Source organism: Crinia signifera, chromosome 12, assembly GCF_055691185.1.
Source record: "Crinia signifera chromosome 12, ASM5569118v1, whole genome shotgun sequence".
In the NCBI taxonomy this organism is placed as follows: domain Eukaryota; kingdom Metazoa; phylum Chordata; class Amphibia; order Anura; family Myobatrachidae; genus Crinia; species Crinia signifera.
Window position 1 is genome coordinate 62101162 of NC_139228.1, and position 11221 is coordinate 62112382.

At 45.4% G+C, this 11221-nt stretch overlaps 1 protein-coding gene across 4 annotated transcripts; it reads right to left on the reverse strand.

Annotated features, from left to right (window-relative positions):
* Positions 1–8134: 8134 nt before the first annotated feature.
* NDUFB1 (NADH:ubiquinone oxidoreductase subunit B1) lies at positions 8135–11192 on the reverse strand. Of its 4 annotated transcripts, none has more exons than XM_083167394.1 (3): positions 10963–11192; positions 10512–10656; positions 8135–8279 (listed from the first exon to the last, which is right to left on the reverse strand). In XM_083167394.1, exons 2-3 carry the CDS (start codon positions 10649–10651, stop codon positions 8246–8248), a joined length of 174 nt encoding a protein of 57 aa, XP_083023520.1. In that variant the 5' UTR covers positions 10652–10656; positions 10963–11192; the 3' UTR covers positions 8135–8245. The 4 variants fall into 4 exon arrangements, with proteins under 4 accessions (XP_083023520.1, XP_083023521.1, XP_083023519.1 ...); XM_083167395.1 differs by having other exon boundaries at positions 10970–11191; XM_083167393.1 differs by having other exon boundaries at positions 10512–10679; positions 10963–11189.
* Positions 11193–11221: the final 29 nt, after the last annotated feature.

Genomic DNA, 11221 nt, shown 5'->3' on the forward strand with positions numbered 1-11221 from the left:
GAAAAATGTATGTGTTTTTATTAATCTGTAAATAGTATTTGATACTTTAATTATGGGGCGAATCTAATGAATTTATGACGAGATAGAGTGAAATGAAAGGACGATGTGTTGCCCCCTTCATAAATAAGTAATCTGCCGCTGGGCTCCTGCTCCCAAGGGGGCACCTCTCCTCCACTGTGAGTTTAAATCAGTTAATTGATATCGCTTCTGTGGCTGACTCCTAGCAAGACCATAAGCCCAATAAACAGTAGGCGATATTGTGAACAGAAAGGGGCGATATTGTTTACAGTATCGTCTAGTGTGTACACGATGCGTTAACGATGACTGATGTCTTCCAAACATGCAGGTCAATTTGGAAAAATATACATATATACATACATGTGTTCATGTGTGTGGTTTGGGGGGGGGGGGGGGGGGGGGGGCTGCACTAATATTTATTTTGCCTCCGGGTAACAGGAACAAACTTACGCCACTGGCATCCGCTTACGTTCTGATTGGTCAGATAACTTGCCCATTTTGGACCCAATTGACATTGTAAGCAGCTTGACAAATATCTTCCAGATTGACGGATAATGTATACAGAGATACAGGTTTGTTGTGTTAACCCCCCCTGGTTTTATTCTGCAGAATTCTAGACTGAATAGACTTAGAAAGCATGTTGCTGGGGGGTAGAGGGGTGTGAGTTTGGAAGAATTATAAAAAAAAAAAAAATTAAAAGCTTGAATTAAAAAATGCGGACATCACATAATTCATTATGCGTCTGAAGTATGTGTTCCTACAAGTGATAAATGGTGCTCTGTGTGTAGATAAAGGCGCGGTGCTATAACCTGGGGAATTCCTCTCGGAGCGTCTGCTACAGGTAAGGAATGAGCCTGCTGCATTGTCCCTGCTGCCAGGGGCTGTCTAATAATATGTCTCATTTCATATTAAAACAACGGAAACACTAAGCTGCCCCCAGCTATCTGTCCCTTTCTGCCCTTTATAAGAATCTACACTCCTGGCGCAAAGGTGACTGCAGCGATGGTGGTACTCGGGCGCGTCATAAGAGAGGAGGCGGCCTGTGAGCAGCATTCTCCGCCAGCCCCCTCGTCTCGGCTGGGAGCAGCAGGGTCTGAGCACTCTAGTGAACTAGAAAACATGGTTTAACTAGAAAACTTATCTTCCCTTACTGCATTGATACTATTGTCCTTGCTGCAGAATGTGTGCCACCTGGATTATCATAAAATAGGCTTCCCCTTGGTCTTATCAGTCACCCCCTGATGTATGAGGAGAGCCTTATTGTCTCAAGAATATTGCTATACTTCAAAGGTGGCCAAACTGGTCATCGAGATCTACCAACAGTCCACGTCTTCAAAATACCCTAGCTGGTGCACAGGTGCAGTCATTACTAACTGTTACATTTAAAAAAAAAATGCTGCATTTATTCCTACTATAGAGCCACAGGTTGCCTGATACATATGAACTGTTGGTACATCTTGAGAACAGGTTTGGCCACCCCAGCTTTACTTGAACAAAAGTCTTAAAAAAATATTTATGTGGCCAAGATTCACTTTTACCTCAGATCAGTGGTTCCCGAACTTCGTCCTCGAGGACCCCCAACCGTTCACGTTTCTAGGTCATCCATCACATGCACAGGTATACTCATTACCAATATACACATCAGCGGCGGGGGGCGGAATCCCTGCCCGTCTCCCTGAAGCGGAGACGGGCAGGGATTCCGCCCCCCGCCGCCGAGTGACTGGGAAATGTGGGCGTGTGAGATGCGAGCGCATGCCCGTCAGATGGAGCGCCTCTCTGCTGGAGAACGCCAGCTAAGGGAATCTCGCGATTCGCTGAGCTGGCTGATAGGTGCTCCATCTGTATAAGTATTTAATGAAATGAAGTTAAAATTATAATTATTTTTTTTATAGGTTAACTCCCTTTAAGATATTTAATTTCTTCCCATGATGCTTTGAGGCTACTAAAGGAAATTTGTAAAAAAAATAGGTGTATTTGTATCCAGAAATACACTTATTTTTTATATTTACTATCCCGAAAATACGGCAATTCGTAGTCGTATTGATGTGCTATCAATACAAATTGCCGTATTTTCGGGATAGTAAATGTAAAAAATAAGTGTATTTCTGGATACAAATACACCTATTTTTTTCACATTTTTAGTAAATGTCCCCCTATATGTTGTTTAGTCATTTCTTGTAATTATTTTGCTCTTATTCCTGGCAAACCTGGGAACAACACAGATGAGGGATAAGTGGTTACGTCTTGTTTTTGTTTTTTTTGTCACTGCTGAAGGCCCCATCTGCTCGCTCAGGGAGGCGGAACCTGTATAATTCAGCAAGGACAGAATAGAAAGGTAAAAATAAAAGAACAAACTGAGAGCGTCACGTTCAAGCCAGGAGGAAGCACTGTACAGAGTATTTACCGGTACTAGCCCGATTCAGAGCTGGACACTTATTCAGTAATGGCTGGAAATGTTGTCACAGCCTATACTGTGAATTTATACTAATTATACCAAAATACCCTAGCTGGTGCACAGGTGTAGTCATTACTAACTGTCACATGACCCAAATAACCTAGCTGGTGCACAGGTGTAGTCATTACTAACTGTCACATGACCCAAATAACCTAGCTGGTGCACAGGTGTAGTCATTACTAACTGTCACATGACCCAAATAACCTAGCTGGTGCACAGGTGCAGTCATTACTAACTGTTAAATTTTCAAAAATGCTGCATTCATTCCTAGTATAGAGCCACAGGTTGCCTGATACATATGAACTGTTGGTACATCTTGAGAACAGGTTTGGCCACCCCAGCTTTACTTGAACAAAAGTCTTAAAAAAATATTTATGTGGCCAAGATTCACTTTTACCTCAGATCAGTGGTTCCCAAACTTCGTCCTCGAGGACCCCCAACCGTTCACGTTTCCAGGTCATCCATCACATGCACAGGTGTACTCAGGGCTATTTTTCAGCAGGCTCCAGCAGGAACTGAGGCCCTTATTCTAATTCACTCTTTCTGACAAAATATTTCTTAGATGGACAAAACCATGGGGGTTATTCTAGTTCACTCTTTCTGCCAAAATCCTTCTTAGATGGACAAAACCATGTGCACTGCAGGTGGGCAGATGTAACTTGTGCAGAGGTAATTAGATTTGGGTGGGGTTTTTCTTCAAAGTGAGATCTATATTGCAGTGTAAAATCATGCAGTCAGTATTTACCCTGCACAGAAACAAAATAACTCACCCAAATCTAATTATCTCTGCACATGTTAAATCTGCCCCCTGCAGTGCACATGGTTTTGTCCATCTAAGAAGGATTTTGTCAGAAAGAATGAACTAGAATAAACCCCCATGTGCACTGCAGGTGAGGCAGGTGATACTTGTGCAGAGATAATTAGATTTGGGTGGGGATTTACACCTGCCTCACCTGCAGTGCACATGGTTTTGTCCATCTAATATATATTTTGTCAGAAAGAGTGAACTAGAATAAGGGCCTCAGTTCCTGCTGGAGCCTGCGGAAAAATAGCCCTGGGTGTACGCATTACCGATATACTCATCAGCGGCGGGGGGCGGAATCCCTGCCCGTTTCCCTGAAGCGGAGACGGGCAGGGATTCCGCCCCCGCCGCTGAGTGACTGGGACATGTGGGCGTGTGAGATGCGAGCGCATGCCCGTCAGATGGAGCGCCTCTCTGCTGGCGAACGCCAGCTAAGGGAATCTCGCGATTCCCTGAGCTGGCTGATAGGCGCTCCATCTGTATAAGTATTTAATGAAATTAAGTTAAAATTATAAAAAAATTTTATAGGTTAACTCCCTTTAAGATATTTAATTTCTTCCCATGATGCTTTGAGGCTATATGTTGTTTAGTCATTTCTTGGAATTATTTTGCTCTTATTCCTGGCAAACCTGGGAACAACACAGATGAGGGATAAGTGGTTACGTCTTGTTTTTGTTTTTTTTGTCACTGCTGAAGGCCCCATCTGCTCGCTCAGGGAGGCGGAACCTGTAGAATTCAGCAAGGACAGAATAGAAAGGTACAAATAAAAGAACAAACTGAGAGCATCACGTTCAAGCCAGGAGGAAGCACTGTACAGAGTATTTACCGGTACTAGCCCGATTCAGAGCTGGACACTTATTCAGTAATGGCTGGAAATGTTGTCACAGCCTATACTGTGAATTTATACTAATGCCCAGCTGATTGGCTGCCTGCTGAGATGACCACTGGCTGTCACCAAATTCATATGGCCCAGCCCAAGGCTTTAAGTGGTCTCCTGGACATGTGGTTCCCTGATCCCTAACCCCTAGACATTAGGCAGAGCCAGGGGCAGTACTAGGATTTCCGGCATTCCCTTGCAAAATATCAATTTGTGCCCTACCTCCCATATTTTATAAAAGGGTCAGTGGCCTAACAAGGAAGGGTGTGCTCACACAATAGTGCCTTTAATTCCAATAACACCACATAATCTTATTCACATTACACTAGATTGACCACATAATAGTGCCCCTTATTCATATGATGACCAACAGTAGTGTCCATTATTCACGTTATGACACACAGATGTGGCCCTTATTCATATTATAGCCCACAGAAATGACCCTTATTCATGTTATGCTACACAAGTGTACTTTATACACAGTATCAGTGCCCCTTACACAAAATGCCCACAAGAAAAGTGCCCCTTACATATGATGCCCACAGTACTGCCCCTTATACACATAAGAGCCAATTTTGAATCACACATAGTGATCCGAATTCGTCCCCTGCCCCGATGGTTGGAGCTTGCGCATGCGCATTTCTGTGCATGTCCAAACCCAGACTGCAAACGGCCAGGGCGAGTTGCTCGCTTGCCAGGCGGTTCACAGAGTGGAGGGAGGGGTGGATGGGGCACTGGGCGTTCCTATGGGTATGCGGACGGGCCTATGCGGCTGAAATCTATGTCTTTGTCCAGTGGCCACAAATATATTTTTGCGAAGGCAGGAGAAATCATGCGATGGTGGGAGACCATTTAAGAATTTCTCCTGCAACAGCGGCATGCGAGGGGATGGGTCTTCATTACACATCCTCTCGCATGGTTGCCATTAGAAATGTTGGCAGGGGGGGGTGTATCCATACAGGAGGCGTCACATGGCTCCCTAAGCAGCAAATATTCGCTGCTAAGTTAGTCAATTAGAATCACCCACATAATGCCTACAGTACTGCCCCTTATACACACAATACCCACAGTAGTAGTGCCCCTTATACAGTACTGCCCCTTATACACACAATACCCACAGTAGTACCACTGATACACATCTCTGGCCCCATCACTCCATCAAATTGCCCATATCCCTCCAGCAGCTCTCAATGCCCCTCCAGTCCCCTCGCACCTTGGCCATTATTCTGGTTCACTTGCAAAGGCAAATTCCTTCTCACATGGACAAAACCATGTGCACTGCAGGTGGGGCAGATGTAACCTGTGTAGAGAGAGTTAGCTTTGGGTGGGTTATTTTTTTTGTGCAGGGTAAATACTGGCTGCTTTATTTTTACACTGCAATATTGATCTCCCTTTGACTTAAACCCCACCCAAATCTAACTCTCTCTGCACATGTTAAATCTACCCCCCCCCCCACCCCCCTGTAGTGCACATGGTTTTGTCCATTTGAGAAGGAATTTGCCTTTGCGAGTGAACCAGAATAAGGTTTGTCTTCAGCATGGCCTGTTCCTCTTTGTGGCCATCTCTTGTATACAGGACATGATCTACACAAATCTCTGATATTTAATGACCTGTGCGCGTGCTGCATTGCCCATGTGCAGCTCAGGTCCTGCGACGTTGGTTGCAGTACAGCTGCATTTGTTGGGTGCTGACAGCCTGCAGCCATTGTGGAGCAGGGCAGTGTAGTTTGCCTACATCCCAAGAAACCTGATGACAACTGTGGCTTTTTGCATATTTTGGTGCAGCCGCTACATTAAAAGACACAGCAGTTGGAATCTCCTATGTATACAGTAATTCACAGAGCAGGTTCGTGTGGCGAAGGGTCAATGTTTTGCAGGACACAGACCCTGCACTGCCGTCATCTGCTGGTCCGACATGCTGTCGCTGCTGCTGTGTAGAGAGGATTTGGCAGCAGTTTCACTTGTGGTGTAAGTCTCTAATATCCCCAAAATATCTGGGGGTAATTTATAAAAACACCCATTTTCCTTCTCATAATGTTAATAATTCTGACTGTATCGCAGGGCAAATTTGGTGTCAGGGGTGCAGATGTTACATGTGCAGACAGAGTTAGATTTGGGTGGGGTGTGTTCAAACTGAAATGTAAATTGCAGTGTAAAAATAAAGCAGCCAGTACTTACTCTGCACAGAAACAAAATAACTCCCACAAATCTAACTCTCTCTGCACATGTTACATCTAATACCTTGAGCCATATGTAATAAGAGTTTGGATTTGTTTTAAAGGGGCTAAATGAAAAAGGAATTAGAATCTGTTTGGAAGTACCAAAGCGATATAACGTTTTACACGCTAGAACCTTCCGGACACACCATTATTGGGAGTGGCGTGAAGTTGATGTCAAATTGGTCCAACATATCATTTGCCGTACACAGTGCACAATAGGCACCAAGTCGCTACCAGTTTCCCTAAGTGTGATGTTTAGCAAAGCCACCACGGGATTGTGCATATTGAGCGTGCACACCTAGCAAAGCGAATCATAAACAGGTCTTATCCGCCCAACCGGACAGCATCTCACTCAGCACATTACCAGCTTTAGTTGTGAAGTTATACAACATGGTTACTGTAGGGATGACTCTTTGTCGCCCTCTAGTGTCTTTACATGGGAATGTTAAGAGCAAAAGTGTGAGTTTACCGAGGCTATTGTGTGCCAAACAAATCAATGGACACCAGAGGAGCCTGTACGAATGCTGGCATCTTGTCAGTATGTTGCATTTGTATTGTATGAGCGATTGTCATCATTACATTATTGGTGATGTTGGTGTTTGCACGTGGTAATATAGTGGGCCAGATGTACTAAGCTTCAAAAGTGATAAAATGGAGAGTGATAAACAACCAACCAATCAGCTCCTGTCTGACATTTTTCAAACACAGTCTGTGACATGGCAGGTAGGAGCTGATTGGCTGTCTATTTATCACTCTCCATTTTATCACTTTTGAAGCTTAGTGCATCTGGCCCTTTGTCTTTGACCTTAAGCTTTGCAGTGACCTGGAAGATGTGGCCACCAAGCCCAAATCTGACATAGGGTCCGAATTTGGCCCCGTTTTTCGATGGTGGGGGCCTGCACATATACGCTAATAAGCGCATGTGCAAACCCCCTTTGCAAACTACTTCAACGAGCATCAAACTCACCGAGGTGTCCGCTCAGTAAGGGGCGTAAAGAGGGTGGTCATGGGACGGCAGCAGGGGCGGGATATGGTCTGAATCAGGCCAATGAGTCAACATGTATTCCAACATGCTAATAGTCGACACAAGAGGTGTACATGAGTTTTTTTGCACTTTGATACATTACCATATAGGTGGACTATAATTAAAGCAACTCATCCAAGGGTATCATTAGATGGGGTGGGGGTCAACATGCTCAAACTGACACTTAAAAATCATTTTAAATTAATGTCAACATTTCCATGTGTCGACAATTCCTATGTCGCCCTTTTATCAGGATCAACCTTTCTTTTTGGCAAGCGTTGCGGGTTACTGCACCCAAAGCATGTAGAGTGCAGAGAGGCGCCGTGCCCAAAGCATGTACTTATACATGTCCAAGTCGCCCCCAAGAATAAAACATGTCGACATTTATAACATGGGGAAATCATACTGTACCCCTGTATAGAGCGTAATAAAAATACCAAACCTATTTGTCTTCATTAAGCGACAGTTCACGAGCCAGAACCCTGTGCCCAGTATATCTTAGGCATTTCCAGACAGCAGTAATTCCTTCTGTAACATGAGAGTTCTATTTAAGATGTGATGTCGCCCATAGCAACCAGAATATCTTCTAGAAGGTGCGAATTAAATAAGTAGAATCTGATTGGTCCCATTTTCAATAGAACTCCCATCTTTCCCAATACAACGTTCTGCTCTGCTTGCACCTTATCACATTGTACATCTTGTTTTTGTGTTCCTTGTAATGATGAAGCTGTTGCACATAATTCATTGAAACAGTATTTATTATACATATAAATTAGAGCTAGGCCCAAGTTCCACACTTTTTACAGCGAGACGTCCAGCCTGCCATTATACAGGTCGCCATTTCTCCTTTCTCACTTCCACGCCTCTTCCCCGGGTTGCAGTTCCCTTAAGAAAAGAAAACATGAACCGTAAGGTACAACCGTGCAGTCTACAATGTAATTGGGCAACATGAATAAGTGTAGTGTTCATTCTAGCACCCGCCATCTTTGAAAACCCATGCAGTTCCTCTTCCCTGCCTGGGGTGTCGCCGTCTGCTGTAGTGCTTCTAGCACAGTGTGGTCTGTATATCAGCACTGATATGTAAACCAGACCTGTGCTAGAAACACCACAGCAGACAGGGACACCCCAGACAGGGAAGAGGAACTTCATGGGTTTTCAAAGATAGCTCGTGCTAGAATTAACACTATGAGTGTCTTTATTATAGAAGCGGACACATAAAAATGGCAAAACTAAACAATGACATTAATCACCTGGCTGGCGTGGTCGCATCAGGCGAGACCACTCCAGGCTGGGCTTTCCCTGGCAACAGGTGCGACCGTATCAGAAGAACCTACTTGGAGCTAATCTTCCTTGGTTGATGCAGCAAAGTCCCTCATACTCCACTTGTCGGGTTTTCCTGCAGCCCGCAAGGCTCTGCTCCCTTCTCTACTCCGGTTAAAGGCTCTGCTGAAGGTGGCTGCTATAGGTGATCCCAATAGAATCGTTCACCAATGGGGCGGATTGCGCTTGCAGCAGCCCTGCATAATCTGCTTGAGTGCCAGATGACCTCCCAACAGTCAGGAATCCACCCGTCACAGTATATGCTGTTCATTCTAGCACCCGCCATCTTTGAAAACCCATGCAGTTCCTGTTCCCTGCCTGGGGTGTCGCTATCTGCTGTGGTGTTTCTAGCACAGGTCTGGTTTGCATATCAGTGCTGATATACAGACCACACTGTGCTAGAAGAACTACAACAGACAGCGACACCCAAGGCAACGAAGAGGAACTGCATGGGTTTTCAAAGATGGCGGGTGCTAGAATGAACACTAAGTATACTGTATAGAATGTCAGTATACCGACATCGGAATCCCGACTGTTAAATGCTTGACAGCCGAGATCTGTACTTACAGGGGCTCTTCTCCCACTGAGTCCGCAAGGGGCTTCAAAGCACTCACCCCCCTGTCGGAGAGCCGGCAGTTGGGAATCCGGTGTCAATATACAGAAGGAGCACCTGCCATGTTTGCAGGGGCTGGCGATAGAATCACCAGCCTCCACCCCCCAAGCCGTCGGAAGGGGTTGTGCGCGCACAAGACGCTTGCATGCTCTGTTCCGATGGAGCTCTCTGCTGACGTCCGCCGCCTCCCCGGTCCCCATCGCCTCCCCAAATGCCCTCCTAACCCTGCCCGTCTCCCTGCAGCGGAGACGTGCAGGGTCCAGCTGCCCAGTAGCCGACTGACTGGGACGCATGTACGTGTGAGACGCTCGTGCGTTGCAGTCTAGTGGGGACATTCTGGTGAGCGCCGGCAATAAAAGAGAGGGGCTCCGTCTGTACTGTCTGAGAGGAAAAGTCACGTATTCTCCCTTGAACTGCCCGTCCACTTCTTGAGCGTCAGGATCGCATACAACACACCGTTTGCGCGACCTTTTGCATATAATGGATCATCCACAATCCCAGCCAAGGCTGTTGGATCCGATAAATCTATACATCCAATTTCTTGGAACAATGCATAGCAATCGGAGGAAAAGGGCCCAAATCCTACTAGTGTATGAGCACTTTGTCAGTTTTGGCTTTAAAGGGGCTATGACATTACAGACAAATCCAGACATGCTTTGTATTGAATATTATTGCCCTTTAAAAACTGCTGAAGACAGGCCAGCTATGAATGATCATAACCGAAAATACTTCTGGAAATATATTAAACAGCTGTGTAAATTGTGTAATTCATTCAAAACACAGACAAGTATTTTCCTAATAAATCCCCCATGGTATGTGTACTCCTCATGCTTACAGAAAATGTTTCAGCTGCAGAATGACAAATGCATCAGAGACAATGTTAGAGACCTCCTGTGTGGCAGACATAAGGGGTATAGAATATGGATGCTGGATCTGTTTAAATAAATGTTTCTGTATAAATGTTATACACAGTACTGGGCGATGTTTTAATAATGACAGATTGCACTGTCCTTAAGCTTTGCTGTATAACCGCATGCAAACACCAACAGCACCAATAATGTAATGATAACAATCACTCATACAGTACAAATGCAACATACTGACAAATACTCTATAAGCTAAATGGAAATAAATGATATGGAAGCAAGTGCTCTAATCTCCCCTCGAAACACAGGGAATCTGACCTTTGGAAGAGTTTGCTTTTGTTCCTGAATTGGGTCAACCTGGAATCATTCCATCGATCAAGATACAATCCCATGGCAAATGCTGCAGGCAACAATGCATACGTCCACATCTCACGTATGGAACTGAGAATGTTCACCATGGTGGCTGGAGGCAAACACAATGCAAACCTGTTTATACATTATAAGCAATTTTTGTGTTAATTTAACTTTACATCCCCTGTCCTTCACCTTACCACTGACCCTGTCGCTCCCCAACTCAACAGCACCCCCAGTCCTCCTCTATCCCATCTCACCAGTCCTCCTCTATCCCACTTAACTAGTGCTCCCAGTCCTCCTCTATCCCACCTCACAAGTGCTCCCAATCCTGACTATCCCATCTCACCAGTGCTAACAGTCCTCCTCTATCCCACCTCACCAGCGCCCCAGGGCCCAGTCCTTCTCCCCCTCTCACCGTGTACCTGTTGGCACCACAACTCCGTTCGGATCTACACAGTGAACAGTCAGTGACAGACTCAGTGGAGGACACCGGAAGAGACCACTGAACGGGCAGAGGGGGAGCCGGGCCGTGTATACTTGCGGATACACAAGCGGGACGGGACTATGATTACACCAGGGTCCCGTGTGGCTAATATTATCCTTTGTATAACTGGGGGGGCAGCGGGTGCGGGGATGGGGCAAATAGATCAAATTAGTTCCTCCCTCCCTGGCTG